The sequence below is a fragment of the Pangasianodon hypophthalmus genome, chromosome 26, assembly GCF_027358585.1.
Source record: "Pangasianodon hypophthalmus isolate fPanHyp1 chromosome 26, fPanHyp1.pri, whole genome shotgun sequence".
NCBI lineage: Eukaryota > Metazoa > Chordata > Actinopteri > Siluriformes > Pangasiidae > Pangasianodon > Pangasianodon hypophthalmus.
In genome coordinates, this window is record NC_069735.1 from 5,644,149 (window position 1) to 5,665,366 (window position 21,218).

A 21,218-nucleotide genomic window follows, 5' to 3' on the forward strand; every position below is an offset into this window, starting at 1 on the left:
GTATCTGTACATTGTACATTTCAACAGGACAAATCATGGCACATCACACAAGTGACTACCAGAAAGGCAGAATGTAATTGAACACTGAAAATACCAGACTAGCAGATACCACTTTGCCCAAAATCTCTTGATAAAAAAAAAAGACTTTCTAGCAGTTGCTCAAAACCACTCAAACATCCAGTATAACAAATTTAAACTTTTGAAGAACTGACACATTTTCTTCAGGTCATAAATGAACATTGAGAGCATTTTCCACTACTCTGTTGGTGCACTAAGGCCAGAGTACTACTTATGTCCAGTAGATGGAAGTAGGATGCCATTGTGTATCCACCACTGAATCCAAGAAGGATAAACGGCAGCTTTCCTAAAGTTTCTCTCCCTCAGAAACAAATAATGAAATGCCTAATTAGGCATAAAACTAATTTAATATGTTAACATGACCAAAATGTATGCATTAACCTATGACTTATGCCAATATTTGCTCTGTTTGTGTATTTGTCTGGGAATTTTGACCCCAATGATCTCTTTCACTGTTCATCATAATCGGTGAAGTCATTCCAGTGTCTTGCCTAAACGTAAACACTTACATAGCCTTTAATAGAAATATGCCAATGTAATAATTTTACTTTATTTATCAAAACAAAATTCTTGTTTTGTTGCATAAGATGACATCCTTTGGCCTATATTGGTAGCAGTGTGATTTTGTGTGGATGAGTTTGTGACAGTGGCCTAATGCAAATTTATGCAGTGCTACATCGATTTACTTTGCTAGTATATCATATATATCATAATCTTATTTTTAATAAGATCAGTAACAGTAGTTGTAATCTCTAAATAGGTATGTATGTTTATTGGGGGCAAAAATAAGACTGTAATTTTCACATAGCCAATGCAACATTATTAGTTCAAAGGTGAAATTTTGAGATTTCCCAGTACTGATAGGAAGAGAACAGTAAGATAACCTGCTGTATAATCTCTGTGGACCTTTTGTTGATCTATTTGCTATCTTGTGTTCAATAGGTTCAGTAAATGATGGAACAGATTTGTTTCTTGGATACACTCCAGCGGCAGGTACTACAGATGTGATATAGTGGTATATACTATATACCTTCTGTCCCCTGAAATGAGCTGTTCTGGAACAAGCAGCACATTATAAGACTCAAAGATACACTGAAAGTCTAACCTTTTACTTTCCCAGCTTATCTTCTCTAAGCTCCATGAAGAAGTGATGCTGTGTATTGAAATTAAAATGGCTTTTCATATTTTCATTAAAAAAACACACATAATTTGAAATGCTCAATGTTCTTTATTTTTGTTGAAAAACATTAAGAGATTGTGAATTATTTCAAAACAAATCCTCTTCGTAGTTAGGCAAGCCAGTGTATAATCATTTGATAAGACAGATGGTTTTGTTCCTATGAGATTTTTACACTGTTTTCAGGCCACAGGCTACTGCTGTCCACCAGCTTTCATCTAGTATGTAAAACAGAAGCAAATTATTATTAGTAGTAGTAGTAGTATTAGTAGTAGTAGTAAGAGTAGGAGTAGGTGTAGTAGTAGAAAAGTTGGAGTAGGTGTAGGTATAGTAGGAATAGGCTAATAGTGGTGACAGTTAACTCTAAATAGCTATGTAAGTATATTAGGAAAGTAAATGGATTTATTTAGTAAGCAAGCAAGCATATTAAGTGCATGAATAAACAATACAAATCACTTATTGTTACTTTCAGCAGACTTTAAATCCAATCTCTTCTAATCCCAGAGAGCCGTTCATATTTTCCACCACAGCCAGCTTTGCTTCATAGTTGAATTACACGTAACAGATAAGAGCACTTACATAACATGATGTATGGCCTCTTTATTCTGTGGCCTAGTAGTTATCTTTTAAATTGTACTTGAACGGTTCAATAAATGATTTATAACAATATAACTACAGTATATATTTAAGTGAGTGAAGTGACTTGTGGCCAAGTATGGTGACCCATACTCGGAATTTGTGCTCTGCATTTAACCCATCCAAGTGCACACACACAGTAGTGAACACACACACCGTGAACACACACCCGGAGCAGTGGGCAGCCTTTTTTTTTTTGCTGCGGCGCCCGGGGAGCAGTTGGGGGTTCGGTGCCTTGCTCGAGGGTCTCACCTCAGTCGTGGTATTGAGGGTGGAAGAGAGCACTGGTCATTCACTCCCCCCACCTACAATCCCTGCCGGACCTAAGACTCAAACCCACAACCTTCAGGTTCACCTTCGGGCTGCAAGTCCGACTCTCTATCCATTAGGCCACGACTGCCCCAACCACCTACACAACAACCACCTACACAACAACCACCAGCGTAAGGCATGTGGAAGAAGCTGACCTGAGGGATGCATATTAAATGCTTAAGAGCTTAATACCATGTTGAATGTAATCTTGTTAGTTAAGGAACAACTATTTCCTTAACTATATCCTTAAATGCAATACTCATCTGCTATAGTTACACTTTAAGTAAGTATAGTTCATAATTTTATTATGACGCTATCTCCTAAAATCTCCTCTTTAGTGAAAAAAACAATTTTTTTTTTATATTTTACAGGGTGATGCAATTAGGCTAAATAATGACTAGTGTCATATTTATGTATATCACAGTGAGAAGAAACAGTCAGATGGTGGCACTGGACTTGATACTGCTTCTTGCTCAAGCTGTTATCATGCAATAAAACTCTGTCCCACGTGTGCAAATCTCATGCAACTGTCCGAGTAGCTCATAAGTCCGTAGTTACGTCTTAGGTCTGTTACATCGTAGTTACTTAGGTCTGAATACTAATGTGTACAATTACAGGATTAACTCATCACCAATCACAGTCTGTAAAGTCGACTAAAGTAAACTGAGCCTAAATCATACAGATTTATTAAGTTATGTTAAATGTTATTAAAAAATATTTTTGTCTAATTTGTGCCAGTGAAATCAAATGAATGTATTGATGCTTTTCACAATTCAGAACTGGAGGGTGGCACGTAGGGTGCAGTCGATGAGCAAATCTTGAGTTTCAAGTGTCACTGTTTACTGTTTTGCTTTAGCAAATACTGTAAATCTTGTTGAACAATGGATCTTACCAATTCTGAACATCTTCAGCTTCACCGAAGGTCTGTAATTTTGGTTTGAAAATATAGCATTTGCCAGCAATAACCTCTCCTTGACAGGTCGAAACTTCATCACCTGGCAAAGAAAGTCACAAAAACAGAGAAATTTGTTCCAAAGTGAAATACTTTTAGACTGTACAAATGTCATATTACTTTATTTTATGTATGATTTTATGGTAGAGTTTAGAAGAAATGTACAATTTATCTTCTTTTTCACAAAGGACCCCATTTTATTTCCTGTTTTTCTCCTTTCTTGGGGATACTGTAACTACACATTCTTGTTTGTGTTCTAGTGTACTCTTTTGATGCCATCTTCCCTTATCTATGTTCTTTTCCAACACTGAGGGACACAAATAATGACTACAATTAATATTGATGATGCATGAGGAGCTGATTTCCTGGATGATCCCACTCTTTAAATGTATGCACTGTTTACACTCCCAGGCAAAAATGGCAAAATATTAAGCTTTTAATGGTCATAACAAAAAATCATTAGTCAAGAAATTAGCAATTAAACAAATACTGTAGATCTCTCCCTGCTCTATCAGTCCTGGTACCATTTATGAGCTTGTTATCAGGCCCGTGATGGGCTGCATCAGGTGTGGCAGATAACCAAATAATGACTAATCTTTTAAGAAAAAAACATCTCAGAAGATATTTTTGGAAAATTGTGCATACCTTGACATGTTTAAGTTTGAGTTGTACATCAACGATTTTAATCATTATCATGATTTTTACCTTTGTGTACAAGAAGACTATATAATGAATTTCCCTGTTTCTAGCTTCTCCCCAAACCGCAAAAGTAAGCAAGCAAATGGTGGCACAGGAGCTCTCAGGAGTGCATTTGTTTAATTCTTGCTAATTTTCTGACCAATGATTTGTTGTTAAGACCATTAAAAGTTTAATATGTTGCCATTTTGGGCTTGGCCCATTTTATTTATTTTTTTGCCCAGGAGTGTACATTAAATGATGATTTAATCAGATATAAGTCTCGCATCAAAAAGGATCGAAAAGGACCCTAAGGAATGAAAAATGACCCTGAGGAATGACCCTAAGGAATGAAAAGTCTTTCAGCAGAATATTAACTATTTGTGTCCACTCTGGTGTCTCTTGGAGATTCTTGATCCTTTTTTAGTTTTAGTTTGACTTTTTTCCTTGCCCCCAATCCCTGTTTTTTTTTTGTTTTTTTTTTTATCTTTTGGATTCATCAGTAACTAATCACATACCATTCTTACTTATACTTACTTTGCTTCACATAAGAAGGCTCCATGATTCGTCTATCTATTACATTACCATAGCTGTAATCCATATGATGTCTGAACTCTTCCAATGGGGGTGAAATATCCACTGGACAAAATAATAAAAGACCAGTCAAATACTTGCAACAATAAGCTTTAAAGATACAGGGGCTGCAATTCTCTGCTCACCTTCATTACTTTCTAGAGCTTGGAAAAGGTGTTGATCCATGATCTGTTGTCTTTGAGCTTGTGAATATTCAATGCCACGTTTGAACTCAGGAAACACTGATGATGATGATGAAGTAGGACGTTCAGTTAGTTTTCAGTACACAAAGATATGGACACATTCAGACAAAATAATTTGCCAGTACGTACCCTCATTGGTTTCCATGTCCTGTACAGTGTGTGGGGTTTTATCTTTGCTGTCTTTGGTGTGTATCATCTGTGCATTCCTGAGATTCAACAAGGTCAGCAGATTGTACTCAGTGCCTTGTCTGAAACCATCTACAAAACAAAGAATAGTACCAAATATCAACTTGAGGTATGTATCAGACCAATTTGTCAGTTTTCTATTTCCAGTTTTCTTGTTGGATCATTGCTCTGCTTCATATGCATAATCTGAAAGTAGTGTGTGGGGTTTTATTCTGGATAAATCTTGCCATGTAGAGGTTTGACTACTAATTTCAATACAAAAGGTCTGTAAAATCTATCTACTATATATTAAATCTATATACTATATATTATCTGACTTGTTTCCTATTTTCCTAATTGGTTAGGGTTGGATAAATCTTTTAGTGTGGCCCAGGCATTAGGAGATACTATAGTGTGGCCCAGGCATTAGGAGATACTATTTTGTGGTCTGTTTCATCTTTGATAACTTTGACTCTCTGTTTTCATATGGACTTCATATGCTGATCTCCATCAAGGTTATCTAACTATAATCAGTGCCTCGTCTGAATCTTACACACTGGAGACCTAATAGTACAAAAAGTAATTGGAATTATAGTAAAAGACGTGTGGTGCCCTGTTTTAATTAATCTAAACACTTACATGGTGCTGCTCTCCTCTGCATCTCTGACATCTGGGGCAACTGCTGCCCTGTTCTAGTGTCCACCAGAGTTACACGAGAGTTCTGAGTGCCCTGTCTGAACCCAGAATTGGATGCAGGATTGTAGACTGTGGAAAAAAAGGGAGGTTTATAGCAGTAGACTTTAACATACACTAGTAACATCTTTATGTAGCTGTGATACATGCCCATACTACACATCATGTGATACATACAGCCTGAAATTCTTCTTTCCATCTCACTGACATGGTCCTTTACTAATCCAGTGTTTGGGTTCACAAGAAAGCGTCTAGAAGGTTCTGTTCCTTGTCTGCGGAGCTCAGGTAGAACTGATTTGTGGGTGGTTTCCTGTTTGCTAACTTTGGCTGTCTCCATGCTCTCAATCATCTGGGCCTTCCTGAGTTCCATCAACATTGCCTCATTGTACTCTGTGCCTTGTCTGAACTGAGACACTGGAGGAAGAATAGCAGTAAAAAGTCAGATCAACTCAAAAAATCCAAAATTTATTCTGTATCTTCTATCTGAAAACATGTGATACTGACTCCATCGTAGGAACAGACATGTGCTGCCCTGTTTTAATTAAGCTAAACACTTACATGGTGCTGCTCTCCTCTGCATCTCTGACATCTGGGGCAACTGCTGCCCTGTTCTAGTGTCCACCAGAGTTACACGAGAGTTCTGAGTGCCCTGTCTGAATGCAGAATTGGATGCAGGATTGTAGACTGTGGAAAAAAAGGGAGGTTTATAGCAGTAGACTTTAACATACACTAGTAACATCTTTATGTAGCTGTGATACATGCCCATACTACACATCATGTGATACATACAGCCTGAAATTCTTCTTTCCATCTCACTGACATGGTCCTTTACTAATCCAGTGTTTGGGTTCACAAGAAAGCGTCTAGAAGGTTCTGTTCCTTGTCTGCGGAGCTCAGGTAGAACTGATTTGTGGGTGGTTTCCTGTTTGCTAACTTTGGCTGTCTCCATGCTCTCAATCATCTGGGCCTTCCTGAGTTCCATCAACAGTGCCTCATTGTACTCTGTGCCTTGTCTGAACTGAGACACTGGAGGAAGAATAGCAGTAAAAAGCCAACTGGAAATCCATACAGTATCATATACACAAATGTTGGTTTCATCGTTAACCTAAAGTGGGTATGTGATCTAGGTGGGATAAGTGTGACTCTCTGTTTTTTCACTTAAACACTTACATGGTGCTGCTCTCCTCTGCATCTCTGACAGCTGAGGCAACCGTTGCCCTGTTCTAACGTCCACCAGAGTTACACGAGAGTTCTGAGTGCCCTGTCTGAACGCAGAATTGGATGCAGGATTGTAGACTGTGGAGAAAAGGAGTGTATGTTAATCTAAAAATACTGTTTATTTTTGTAAATGCAAAAAAAAAAAAAAAAAAATGATGCACACCAACATTACAATACATATACAACCTTCAACACTCCTGTCCATCTCACTGATGTATTCCTTTAACAAGCCGGTGTTCAGGTCCACCAAGAAGCGCCTAGATGGTTCAGTGCCTTGTCTGTGTTCCTCAGTGGGAGCAACTTTCTGGTTCATATCATCTTGCATCTTTTCTGTATGCTCTGGAGCAAGAACAACTTCCCACTGAGGTTCAGCTAAAATGGTAAAATAAATTCTTTACATTCTTTACAATTTCCCCACTGCGGGACAAATAAAGGAATATCTTACTCTTACTCTTACTCTTAGACACTGTAACAATCACAGACTGACGTAAAGTAGGCATAAGCCAGTACACACTTCAAAGACAAGCAGAAATAATGTTCTATCATTTCCTGTTGAGATTTAAAACACTTACCGTTTGTGTCCTGTCTATGGTGTTCAGCAGATCCAAAGTTCCCCATGTATTCTTGCCCATTTTGTACCAGCTGTGGGGCTCCAATGACCCATCCACCATTTTGGATACGAAGAGTATTATATTGCAAAGGTCTAGCATTAGAGCCTACACAGACACAGGAAGCAATATTTGACAACATTAAAACCATCTTTTTACCAATAACACTTGCATTTGCTGATTTCCTAAGAAAATAAAGTAGCTCAAAATTTTCTACATGGAGGAGTCCAAGATCCCACTATATGTACCGTCCAACCTTGGTGGACTTGTTATTCATCAAATGTTTTGGTGGCACAGTGGCACGCGCATAGCTCTAGAGTCCTCAGTTCAATCCTGAGCTTGGGTTACTACCTGTGTGGAGTTTCATATGTTCTCCCCGTGTCCATGGTTTTCCTTTAGGTTCTCCAGTTCCCCCCCAAAAAATAAGTAATTGAATGAATCTAAATTGCCTTTAGATGTGAATGAGTGTGTAAATGTGTGTGCCCTGATTAACACCCCATCCAGCCTGTATTGCTGCCTCCAGATAATTCATTCATTCATTCATTCAATCAATCATTCAATCATTCGTTCCTTCTCTCTGGGAAGGAACTCCTTCATCTCTCTGGGAAGAGCTCATTGGAAATCCTTGGAAATATCAAACAGTGCAAAGTACTGCTTTTATAAATGAAATCACTGTTCAACTATTATGGACCAGAAACAGTTACAGTTACAACGGAAATGATTTGAAATATCCAAAATCAATTACCACAACATCATTTTTAGCATCTAATAAATACTTGCAATAATATTATTTGTCTTTTATATTAGTTATTACGTTAACAAAAAGTATATCCTTGATTAATGAACATTCACCTGTGCAGAGACTGTAAACAGATCTGAAACACAACTCTAATTGCCCTAGTTCTCCAGCCAAACAAGCAAAAATAATTTGAACATAGCATGAACCTGAAGTATTCATTTAAAATTGCTTTCATAAATTTAAAATAGAACCCAAAACACTTACCAGCCACAGCAACACAGAGTAGCAACACAAATTTTAACATGTCTCCAATAGATAAAATCTTGAGCGAGATGCTCAGGTTTCACGCAGCATGTGCAGTTAGCACACTGAACCTGATTAAGATACGCACAGGTTTAAATATTAAGTTGTTATTCTTTGCCCTAAATAGATATCAATAATAATATAGCAGGTCCATAGTCTCAGACTTTGAACCTAAACCTGGTATCAGCAAGTATCAGCATAGTTTTACATAATTTAAAGCTTTTCTTATCACAATAACTATAAATGTTGACCCACTGCTGATATCATTTGTATAACAGTCAATTATTAATAGTGCTATTACAACAATTCTCAGAATCAACACTAACTAAGCCTAGTTTTTCCAGACTGCCATCGACAGCAGAGTTAGATAATCCACCAATTTATGATATGCAAGGCACTGTGCCTATCTAAGGATTCACCCCCTTGAACTTTTCAACATTTTGTTGTCTTAGAAACTACAACTGAAATGGATTAATTGGGATTATACATTAAGAATCTGTATCAAATATAGCCCATAATACTGAAGTGCAACTCTGACCAGGATACTGAAGCTCACTGAATGTGAATACACTTATAATGACAGTTGATTTACTAATCTGATGACTGCAATGCTAACAGTATTGTCAGTACACTGATACTAAATGTGTTTTTGAGGCATAATATAACAGGAAGAGTAATTAAATTGTAGCAGGTCTTTTGCTATTTGATATTGAATAAATAGCCTTTGTATGCATTATTTCAAAATGACCGACTGGCTATTAGAATATTTAATTAATAATGAGATTTTAAACATGACCTTATATGCTTTAATACTAGTACTACTATTACTACTACTAATAATGGTTTGGTCGTACACACAACCCTGTAACTGCCACCACTTTTGAGCTCCCACTGCTTCATGACACATTCCTTACTTATTTGACTGCCACCATGTTATTTTTGCCCCTCTGCTTCAGAGGGCAAAATATCACATGCTTTTGCAGTACTAGGGGCTGGATGATGGAGAAATAAAGTTATTCATTTATCCTTTTTCACTAACGGTTTTATCCTGGTCTGGATCCGGAGTCTATCCCAGGAACACTGGGCGAGAGGCACACCCACTGTGAGGGACACAGATATACAGATGTACATATTATACATGTACAGAAGTAGTGAGGTAGATGGTTCTGTACATCACAGGCCTACACTGTCTACATTTAAATTATCCTGTAGTTTCCCACAGCATATGTTTGCAGAAATCAGAAATTTATTTGATTTAATTCAGATAATTTGCTTTAAAACAAGATCTCAGTGGCTGCAGATTGTTTTTAAATCAGCCTGAAAAATGCCACTCATGGAGTTGCTTTTTACACCCCAAACCTTCGGTCGATATTTTTCCAAAACTAGCACTATTTGGTGGAAAAATATCGACCTAGGCAAGAAAAATGCTAACATTAACATGCTAAAATGTTATTGTAAAAATCAGAAAAATTAGCTGGTGCACAGGTGTTCCTGTTAAAGTGACTGGTGAGTGTATATTTAAAATTTACACTGAAAATTATTTTACATCAGTCACTATCTAAATGTTTCAGAATGGCCTCAAACTTTCAAAAAATGTCTTAAACATTTGGTGGCCCATACTCTACTACTGTCTGTCCAACAGGGCCGCATTTAGCCTTGATTGGGGGTGCAGTCAAAATGTCTGGTGGACATCTTATACAATGATCCTTGTGAATGAAATATAATATTTGTATCGTAATGAAGAATTGCAGGCTCCCTGCAATATGATTTGTTTTTCATTTCTGCACAGGCATCTATGAGGACAATGGAATAGTGTTCCTGCAGTGCGGTACTATCCTGAAAATGTTTATTTGTCTAATTGAGTTTTAAAAAAAAATCCCATATTCAGCCATTCCAGGGGTGTCAAATCCCAGACGAGAGCCGGTTAAGTAACCTGCTGGAGGTTTACTGCAATAAGAGGAAAAGAAAAAAGTAGGTCAGGATTTATTAGATAAGGTGTAATTTCACATTTACATGTTATTTTAATCATATTAGTCATAAAGCACTGTATAAACATTATTAATATGGCAAGATTGATTGACAGTAGATTGTGCCTTAAAATGATCAAGAAAAGAACCATGATTTTATTTTGTCCTCATCCCACTGAAAGTAGTTCCTGTTTACGTCACTGCCCACTCCTGACCTGTTTCTGAAGCATTTTAGATGTGAGTATGACTTACATCAAACACAGCAGACAAGGTATTGATCTTAAGCAGTGGTTCAGCTCTGTGAGATGTGAGCTCGCGCACTGGACAGTGCTGCTTGCTACACTAAGGTGAGAATTCTAGATAGAGTTCAAATTTAGACTAATAGACACAGCATATTATTTCATGATTAACTAAGAAGAAACGATGTATTTAGCTCACAGCCTGTTTGAGTTGGACATCCATCCATTTTCTGTACCTCTTATCCTACACAGTGTCACAGGGAGACTGGAGCCTATCCCAGGGACTCGGGGCACAAGGTGGGGGACACCCTGGATGGGGTGCCAACCCATCACAGGGCACAATCTCACACACACACACGCACACACACATTACAGACGATTTAGAGATGTCAGTCAGCCTACAAAGCATGTCTCTGGACTGGGGGAGGAAACTGGACTGGAGTACCCCCCCAAAGCACTTAACAAAGATCTCAGAAAAGTCTCGAGGCGTGTGCCAGGGTGGTGCAGGGAAACTCTGGGGTGAGATTGCCCACCCGGCAGCCCCTAAATCCAGCCCTGCTGCCCAACTCCACATGCTATTCTTGTCCCTTTTAGCATTTTGTACCTTTTATTTGCATAGCAACAAACAGACCATACACATAGTGATGACATACAGATAACATTACGTTACAGATTGCACCTTTAATATTATTTTAGCATCACTGAAACTTCAGCGTAAATTAATAGTGAAAAATGTAACACTGCCATCGTGTGGTTCAAACGCTCAGTTTACTTGACACTAGAGTTACAGCCTATGTGCTTTGATTGACGGAAGCTCGGACCAATCAGCACGCTCAAGCCGAGAGTTCTGAGCCAATCCACGACAACCGACTCGAGTGTCGCTGGAAATCACGGAAGTAAAATAAACCCAGCTCGACAGGAGAGGGACAGCAGTTTGTGAAAAGTGAGCGACTGGTATGTTTTGAATTTAGTGGCTCTTTATTCCTGGGCAGCCAGCATACTGTACTGTACCAGCATACTCTACTAAACCAACATACTGTACTAAACCAACATACTGTACTGTACCAGCATACTGTACTAAACCAGCATACTGTACTGTACCAGCATACTGTACTAAACCAGCATACTGTACTGTACCAGCATACTGTACTAAACCAACATACTGTACTGTACCAGCATACTGTACTAAACCAGCATACTGTACTAAACCAACATACTGTACTAAACCAGCATACTCTACTAAACCAGCATACTGTACTAAACCAACATACTCTACTAAACCATCATACTGTACTAAACCAGCATACTGTACTAAACCAGCATACTCTACTAAACCAGCATACTGTACTGTACCAGCATACTGTACTAAACCAACATACACTACTAAACCAGCATACTGTACTAAACCAGCATACTGTACTGTACCAGCATACTCTACTAAACCAGCATACTGTACTGTACCAGCATACTGTACTAAACCAACATACACTACTAAACCAGCATACTGTACTAAACCAGCATACTGTACTGTACCAGCATACTCTACTAAACCAGCATACTGTACTGTACCAGCATACTGTACTAAACCAGCATACTGTACTGTACCAGCATACTGTACTAAACCAACATACTGTACTGTACCAGCATACTGTACTAAACCAGCATACTGTACTGTACCAGCATACTGTACTAAACCAGCATACTGTACTAAACCAGCATACTGTACTGTACCAGCATACACTACTAAACCAGCATACACTACTAAACCAGCATACTGTACTAAACCAGCATACTGTACTGTACCAGCATACTCTACTAAACCAGCATACTGTACTAAACCAGCATACTGTACTGTACCAGCATACTGTACTAAACCAGCATACTGTACTGTACCAGCATACTGTACTAAATCAACATACTGTACTGTACCAGCATACTGTACTAAACCAGCATACTGTACTGTACCAGCATACTGTACTAAACCAACATACACTACTAAACCAGCATACTGTACTAAACCAGCATACTGTACTGTACCAGCATACACTACTAAACCAGCATACACTACTAAACCAGCATACTGTACTGTACCAGCATACTCTACTAAACCAGCATACTGTACTAAACCAGCATACTGTACTGTACCAGCATACTCTACTAAACCAGCATACTGTACTAAACCAGCATACTGTACTGTACCAGCATACTGTACTAAACCAACATACTGTACTGTACCAGCATACTATACTAAACCAGCATACTGTACTGTACCAGCATACTCTACTAAACCAGCATACTGTACTGTACCAGCATACTCTACTAAACCAGCATACTGTACTAAACCAGCATACTGTACTGTACCAGCATACTCTACTAAACCAGCATACTGTACTAAACCAGCATACTGTACTTAACCAGCATACACTACTAAACCAGCATACTGTACTGTACCAGCATACTGTACTAAACCAACATACTGTACTGTACCAGCATACTGTACTAAACCAGCATACTGTACTGTACCAGCATACTCTACTAAACCAGCATACTGTACTAAACCAGCATACTGTACTGTACCAGCATACTGTACTAAACCAGCATACTGTACTGTACCAGCATACTGTACTAAACCAGCATACACTACTAAACCAGCATACTGTACTGTACCAGCATACTGTACTGTACCAGCATACTCTACTAAACCAGCATACTCTACTAAACCAGCATACTGTACTGTACCAGCATACTGTACTAAACCAGCATACACTACTAAACCAGCATACTGTACTAAACCAGCATACTGTACTGTACCAGCATACTCTACTAAACCAGCATACTCTACTAAACCAGCATACTGTACTGTACCAGCATACTCTACTAAACCAGCATACTGTACTAAACCAGCATACTGTACTTAACCAGCATACACTACTAAACCAGCATACTGTACTAAACCAGCATACTGTACTTAACCAGCATACTCTACTAAACCAGCATACTGTACTGTACCAGCATACTGTACTTAACCAGCATACACTACTAAACCAGCATACTGTACTGTACCAGCATACTGTACTTAACCAGCATACACTACTAAACCAGCATACTGTACTGTACCAGCATACTGTACTTAACCAGCATACACTACTAAACCAGCATACTGTACTGTACCAGCATACTGTACTTAACCAGCATACACTACTAAACCAGCATACTGTACTAAACCAGCATACTGTACTTAACCAGCATACACTACTAAACCAGCTTACTGTACTGTACCAACATACTCTTTTAAACCAGCATACTTGTACTGTACCAGCATACTCTACTAAACCGGCATACACTACTAAACCAGCATGCTGTACTAAACCAGCATACTGTACTGTACCAGAACATTAACACCATCTACGGTGACATGACTATTTTAAGCATACTATTTATGTACTATGTACAGTCAGGTCCATAAATATTGGGACAGTGACACAGTTTTGGTAATTTTGCCATTGTACACCACCACAGTGGATTTGAAATGAAGCAGTCAAGATGTGACTTAAGCGTAGACTTTCAGCTTTAATTCAAAGGGTTTAACAAAAATATTGCATTAACCGTTTAGGAATTACAGCCATTTTTTACAGAGTTCCTCCATTTTCACAGGCTCAAAAGTAATGGGACAAACTAATATAATCATAAATATTAGTATTATTTTTATTACTTGGAGGTAAATCCTTTGCAGTCAATGACTACCTGAAGTCTGGACCCCATGGACATCACCAAATGCTGAGTTTCCTCTCTTGAGATGATTTGCCAGGTCTTTACTGCAGCCATCTTCAGTTGCTGCTTGTTTGTGGGTCATTCTGCCTTCAGATTTGTCTTCAGTAAGTGAAAAGCAGCTCAGTTGGGTTGAGGTCAAGTGACTGACTCGGCCATTTAAGAACATTTAATTTCCAAGCTCTTGGGCTGCTTTCACAGTATGTTTTGGGTTGTTATCCATCTGTACTGTGAAGTGCTGTCCTATCAGTTTTGCAGCATTTGACTGAATCTGAGCAGAAAGTATAGCTCTGTACACTTCAGAATTTATCCTGCTACTTCTATCAACAGTCACATTATCAATAAACCCCAGTGACCCAGTTCCATTGGCAGCCAAACATGCCCATGCCATAACACTGCCTCCACATGTTTGACGGATGATGTGGTATGCTTTGGATCATGAGCCCTTCCTTTCCTTCTCCATTCTCTTCTCTTCCCATCATTCTGGTACAAGTTAATCTTGCATCAGAACTGGTCAGGCTTTTTTTAGAGTTTTTTTAGCAAAGTCTAATCTGGCCTTTGTGTTCTTGAGTGTTACCAGAGGTTTGCATCTTGAGGTAAACCGTCTGTATTTACATTTATGAAGGTGGCTCTTGATTGTAGACTTTGACAATGATAGGCCTACCTCCTCCAGAGTGTTCCTGACTTGGCTAGATGTTGTGAAGGGGTTGTTCTTCAATAAGAAAAGAATTCTGCAATCATCCACTTTAGTTGTTTTCTGTGGTCTCCCAGGCCTTTTGGTGTTGCTGAGCTCGCCAGTGCATTCCTTCTTTTTAAGAATGAAACAAATTGTTGATTTGGCCCTCCTAAAGTTTCTGCTATCTCTCTGATATGTCTGTTTTGGTTTTTCAGCCTGATGATGGCCTCCTTCACTTGCATCAACACCTCTTTGGACGGCATATTGAGAGTTCCCATGAACAGCTACCAAATGCAAATTCAACACTTGGAATCACCTCCAGACCTTTTATCTCCTTAATTTATCATGATATAAGGAGGAAACAGGCCACAGCTGGCCATGAAACTGCTTATCAGTCAATTGTCCCATTACTTTTGAGCCTGTGAAAATGGAGGAACTCTCTAAAAAATGGCTGTAAATCCTAAACGGCTAATGCAGTATTTTTCTTGAAGCCATTGAATTAAAGCTGAAAGTCTACACTTTAGTCACATCTTGATTGCTTCATTTCAAATCCATTGTGGTGGTGTACAGAGGCAAAATTACCAAAACTGTGTCACTGTCCCAATATTTATGGACCTGACTGTATATTTCCAAAGTGTTCTAGTTGAATGCTTTTCTGAGAGGAAACATTGTGTTGTAGTTTTATCAGAGCTCTGAAAGAGAGACAAACTGATCCTCTCCTCACTAATCCCCTCACTAATGTCCTCGCTCTGCTCTGACTCTGTATTAGCTGAGCAGTGTGGCTAACTGTTTTCAGAGGAATGCAGCTAAAGCACACGTATGCAGATGACATCATCACCTATTTTGCATATTCATTTATTCATCAGGATTATTGGAATATCAAATTAAAAATTAGAGTATATGAAGAAGAAAGCTTTTTTTGAATGCACATTATTATAAAATATAATATAGTTTTATCAGAATAGAATTTTTTTCCTTATAGAAAGAAGTCATCTTTGGTCATGGCACCACAAACTACCCTTTTATGCATTTACACAATTTTATACCTTCTGTCGAGAATGCAGACAAAATGATGCAGTGATAATGAGTATGAAAGGCGAGTAGATATAAAGGAGAGGTTATGGATGGAATAACTCGCTTTTATTACTAGCATGACAACAGTGCTCCAGCTCCACATTGTGAGCAAAGTGATATTAAAGCAAAAGAAAAGAAAAAAAAACTTTTCCTAGTATAGTCTTGTGCAGTTGACTGTAGAATTGACAGAATCTTGTCTGAAATATTTTCAGACTAACAAAGTACATTTAGCTTCTGCCCGACTGGTCAACAGTCTGCAACTTTACTCTGTTCCAGCGTACTGTCCTCTATTGGTCATGTGTTATAGCCACAAAGTGCACCGAATATGAGCGCTGAATATGACAAGCTGGAGCTCAGCTGTGATGAGCCAATTGCAAATACAGCACATTTGATGAAGATTCTATACAACTGCAAGTTACTACTTTGTAATGAAACGTAGTAATTAATGGCCGAGGTTTTATTTGGAAAGTTGAATCTTTACCAGCTCCACTCAGGTCTTCTCGCAGTTTAAGCTTGGTGCACGCTACACAATTTTAGCTCTAATTTCCAAGTTGCAGACTAATTTTGGGGCTTAATTTCACCAGCATCACCAGCTTAGTTTGCATTATATTTTGGAATAAATAATTAAATAAAAACACAAAATATACTTGGCTGGTTGACAATATACCTGAGTGCCCTGCCCAAGTCACCCCTGTGTGGGAAATACAGAGTCCACCACATAAAACACTCTCTCTCTCTCTCTCTCTCTCTTTCTTTCTCTCTCCAAAGTCTTGTAATTAACACCCTGGTATTAACATGGAGGAAGTTTCATCCAATGCAGCAAGCGGTGTTACAGGTAGTGAGAAGGAAGGGAATGGAGAGCAGCACAAAGCCTTGCTGTGGTCAATCCAGGAAGCTGCGGAGAGGCATACAGTCCAGATTGGGGTTTCAGCTTGTGGTGCTACAGCAGTGGTGGATGTGCTCCAGGCTCTGGGGATTATTGTGGCACCAGAAACAGCTGACCACTGTGTACGGACTAAGTTGAGGAGGAATAATTCCCCATTGCCTGATTACCTTCACTCACGCAGCGAAGCTGGTACGTTGCCTTACACCCGTACACACACGTTACACAGAGAGATGATGCCTCTCAGATGTGCTTGCTACAGTTTTGAATATACTCTAGCTTACTCTCTTATAATACAAGAATGAATGAAAAAAAAGAATGAATGCGCCCATATTTCAATCATATTAACAGAACTGGTGAAAATAACTATTTGACCAGAGGGTTCATTTTACCTGCTGGATTTCTGGATTGCGGTAAATTTTGATGTTTAGATTTAATGCAAGTTTATTTATTGTAGGAACAGACGTGCATTGCAAACACATAAGAAAGCATATTTTGAGCAAGGGAATATACAAATTATATATTATGTATTTATGGCATTTATTTTTAGGTGCCACACACAGTCAGCTGATAGACGGAGCAAAGGAAGCTAGTGGTGGACGAGTGCTGGGCAGATTCTTTGGTTTCTACCCACCCAGGCAGGTAAATCTGGTGCCTTGGCTGGCACACTGGATTCGGCATAGAGCTGTACCTGTAGCCACCATGAACATGCAGCGTGGAGTGGCAGAAGGTGAAGAGATCCCTGACGCCTGGCATCACCAACTGATATTTGGGGTGGCGCCCAATGCTGTTTTCATGACTAATCCACTGGATGTGGGTATGTGGAGTGATATCAGAGGCCTGCAATGTCAAAGCTAAGAAAACTCACATGTTATTGATAGTTTCTTCATGTCCAAATTTAGTTATGCAGGTTTATATTTCCCTAGAATCAGCCCTTGATTGTACATAAATGAAATGTTACCTCAAGCTAACAAGGTTTTTAGTTAGTTTTCATTGGCATCTATATATAGTGCATATAGGAAATGGGTGCAAATTATAAGACAATACATGGACTACATCACATAGGATATTAGCAATAATATTACAGTAACTAAACAGAACAACAGAAAGAAAATCAGGACAAGAAAATCAGATCTAAAGAACATAACAGTGTAAAACTTAGTAGATCATGTATTTGTAATCCATCATATGTAGCTGCATATCAGAGTATACTTTTATGATAATGTGACTTTGATTCCACAGTTAGTGAAGAGGAGTTACATGTGCGTCTGTGCAGTGATTCTGTGCTGCTGATACGTCGTGAAGATGTCTTAAAGAGATTAACGGCAGACTGTCCTCTTTCACTGATCTCAGACCATCAGAACGATCCCCGCTGGAAAACTCTTAATGTGGAAGGTACTATAAAAGTTGTTCTGTCACGCCTTCCAGGATTATTGCCAACTTTAATGGAAATGAGCAAAAATAATTGTAAAAACAGTGCACACCGTCATTGTAAATTTCCACTCAAACAATAAGAGAAGGCACCTACCTAAAGTACCTAACTACCTAAAATAAAACTTATTTTACTAAGAACATATTTTTTAAGCTAAAGTAGTTTTTTATTGCTAAAAAACCCCATAATTATTGCATGAAGCCACTATATAATACACAGCTGTATGCAAAGGTTTGGGCACCCCTGGCCGAATTACATATTTTGGAAGTGAAAAGAAGTAAACACAACAACTGCAGCCATCTGTTTAAAACAAATAACATTTTTCTGCACATGTTAATGCACAGTTACTTTATATTTGATGAACTGATGACCTGAAAAATGAAGCTAACTGATACCTACAAAGCAGAGGAAGGCTATACAAAGATATCAAAGCTCTTCCAGCTCACAACAAACACTTTTCAACATCATTAAGAAGTAGCAGTTAAGAGGAACTGTCAAGGAAGTCAAGGCAAAATCTGGAAGACCAAGAAAAGCAAAGCAAAACCCCAATATGATAATTAGGACCCACAAGAAGGTTTAGCTGATACAGGAGTGGTGGTGCACCATTCTACTGCGCAGCATTGCTTGCACAAACATGATCTGCATGGAAGAGTCATCAGAAGAAAACCTTAGCTTGAGCATCTGATATATGCAAAACAACATGCTGATAGAAGAACCAAGTGCTCTGGACTGCTGAAGTAAAAATCAAAAAGAATACCATGCCAACTGTTAAGCACTGGGGTGAATCTATTATCCCAATCTAAAGTGGTCCTAATAAAGAGCTCAGTAAGTGTATATCTCAATGAGATTACAAAATGTTCATCTGCAAGTAGTTTGCAATAGCATTTTATGGTGAAATTCCAAAATCATACATCAACAGCTTTAAATAACAGCATTTTCTATGAAAATGTGGCAAAATTAACAAACTGTCATCCTTGAAACAATTGTATTGTTTTTTTAAAGTTCTCTTGGTAATCAAAAAATCACTTGTTGCCTTTGATCAGTTCCTGTTTCCTTGGGGAATAAATACATGGTTGCATAAATGGAAAATTCCTTTGTCGAGGGTCCAAGCATTTGTTTTTCCACAGAAAATTCAGTACCTAAGAAAAAAAGGTGTTAAAAGTATACAGCATCCACATGTTTTAGCTCAAAATAAAATATATAAAAAATAAAAATATATATATTAATTAATAAAAAAATGATATTTGTGTGCCAATAATTCTGGAGGGCACTGTAATGCTGATGTGATAGTTATGCTGGTTGTATATTTCTGCATTTATTACAAACAAAAGATATCTGTTCTTTTTGCATTGTTTCGTGGTTATGAATACTACTTTTGTATAGTATTTTATAGTACATCATGCTTAACTACAGACAGCTATAATCAGGTATTAATATTATTTATTTATTTTAGGTCAAGTTAGAAAAATGATTGATGAAGAAAACTGTGAGGAAGACCATCTAAAAATGACGCACGTAACAATCCCAGCAGCATACAGCTCAGGAATTACAGTTTTTGCTCTCAGGGATTCATCTATCGGTCAGGAGCTCCTCAGTGCCCCCGAACTGCCTTTGCTGTGATCTCTGGACCTCTTGGGCTGTGTTTGGTCTAAGTTTCAGTACTGTAACTGTGATTTCACCAACTGTAACTGATGTCAGAAACTGGTAATAATTCACTATACTTCATTTTTCACACTGTCAGTATTTCAGACTTTTGATATCATCTCGAAACAGAAGGCTACGTATGGAACCGTGATCTAGGTCTGAGTGCAGGACCACCAGGAAAAGATTCCTTCAGAAGGAAAAACATCCTGTTCTCTAATTGGAAAACAAGGATAAGACCTGCAAATAATTGGAATTCGCCAGCTTTGTTGTTGAGCAGGTTCGGCTTGCATGTGGGTTTGTCCTGTAACATTATCAGTAATATATCATGTCTGTCAAATCTGTTTATTTATGTCATTAAAAAGGAAGAGTGGAAATGTGGTTGATTGAAATGTACTGATTTTAATTTGTTTACACTTTGATCAGTTGTTTTTGTTCAGAAATGAAAGTATGTCAAACTAAAAATTTGTCCTGAATTATTAATTGCCATTTCCCATCCATGAGCTACTTCTTCCATATTGAAGCTACAGCTATCTATCTAGCATGGTGAGGGCTAACACGTGCTTCACTGGAGACATGTGAAGCCAGCCACTGCATTTCTTCAAATCACTGATTATGTACTATCAGTGTGCAGCTAAACGTGCTAGGAAAAGATCATTGTGTCACTCAAGAACCCTCCATCCATCCATCCATCCATCCATTTTCTATACTGCTTATCCTACACAGGGTCGCGGGCAGCCTGGAGCCCATCCCAGGGAACTCGGGGCACATGTCAGGGGACACCCTGGACGGGGTGCTGACCCATCACAGGGCACAACACACACACCCATTCACTCACTATGGACAATTTAGAGATGCCAGTCAGCCTACAGCGCATGTCTTTGGACTGAGGGAGGAAACCGGAGTACCCGGAGGAAACCCCAGAAGCACGGGGAGAACATGCAAACTCCACGCACACAGGGCGGAGGCGGGAATCGAACCCCCGACCCCAGAGGTGCGTCCTTCACTCAATAACCTCTATAATGCATTTCTGAGGGACAATTCTTTTAAAGTTACTTATACAAAAGTAGTTAATTATAAACACAAAATGATAGTTACCATACCACACTTTCAGTTCAGATGAAGCTGATTTATGATCTTGCTGGTCAGTAGGATGCTTATTGCTATGTAATGAAGAGAACTTGAGGATGACTTGGCTGGTTTACG

General features: G+C 38.6%; 2 protein-coding genes across 3 annotated transcripts; one reads left to right on the top strand and one right to left on the bottom strand.

The window, feature by feature from the left end:
* Window positions 1–1,268: 1,268 nt before the first annotated feature.
* Window positions 1,269–8,449, bottom strand: wu:fa56d06 (uncharacterized protein LOC795664 homolog). Its single transcript, XM_053229736.1, has 13 exons — window positions 8,294–8,449; window positions 7,255–7,398; window positions 6,869–7,054; window positions 6,635–6,760; window positions 6,254–6,490; window positions 6,023–6,148; window positions 5,642–5,878; window positions 5,411–5,536; window positions 4,736–4,864; window positions 4,550–4,645; window positions 4,368–4,469; window positions 3,096–3,198; window positions 1,269–1,473 (listed from the first exon to the last, which is right to left on the bottom strand). Coding segments are annotated over exons 1-13 (1,653 nt in total). The 5' UTR covers window positions 8,334–8,449; the 3' UTR covers window positions 1,269–1,472.
* A 2,970-nt stretch (window positions 8,450–11,419) lies between these two features.
* On the top strand, window positions 11,420–20,495 carry LOC113537319 (uncharacterized). 2 transcript variants are annotated; one of them, XM_034300091.2, is made up of 5 exons: window positions 11,420–11,481; window positions 16,825–17,131; window positions 17,490–17,756; window positions 18,182–18,334; window positions 19,825–20,495. In XM_034300091.2, exons 2-5 carry the CDS (start codon window positions 16,852–16,854, stop codon window positions 19,989–19,991), a joined length of 867 nt encoding a protein of 288 aa, XP_034155982.1. In that variant the 5' UTR covers window positions 11,420–11,481; window positions 16,825–16,851; the 3' UTR covers window positions 19,992–20,495. The 2 variants fall into 2 exon arrangements, with proteins under 2 accessions (XP_034155982.1, XP_026787537.1); XM_026931736.3 differs by having other exon boundaries at window positions 11,420–11,492; window positions 19,825–20,493.
* The last annotated feature ends 723 nt before the right edge of the window (window positions 20,496–21,218 follow it).

What these genes read in the sequence shown, in the direction of transcription:
- wu:fa56d06 (XM_053229736.1), bottom strand. Translation starts at nt 8,333, where the DNA reads ATGTTAAAATTTGTGTTGCTACTCTGTGTTGCTGTGGCTG. An exon ending in GATGGACAGGAGTGTTGAAG is followed by an intron (nt 6,761 to 6,868) that starts GTTGTATATGTA and finishes TTTTCTCCACAG; the next exon opens with TCTACAATCCTGCATCCAAT. An exon ending in AGCTCTAGAAAGTAATGAAG is followed by an intron (nt 4,470 to 4,549) that starts GTGAGCAGAGAA and finishes TATTTTGTCCAG; the next exon opens with TGGATATTTCACCCCCATTG.
- LOC113537319 (XM_034300091.2), top strand. Translation starts at nt 16,852, where the DNA reads ATGGAGGAAGTTTCATCCAATGCAGCAAGCGGTGTTACAGGTAGTGAG. An exon ending in TCACTCACGCAGCGAAGCTG is followed by an intron (nt 17,132 to 17,489) that starts GTACGTTGCCTT and finishes ATTTATTTTTAG; the next exon opens with GTGCCACACACAGTCAGCTG. An exon ending in GACTAATCCACTGGATGTGG is followed by an intron (nt 17,757 to 18,181) that starts GTATGTGGAGTG and finishes TTGATTCCACAG; the next exon opens with TTAGTGAAGAGGAGTTACAT.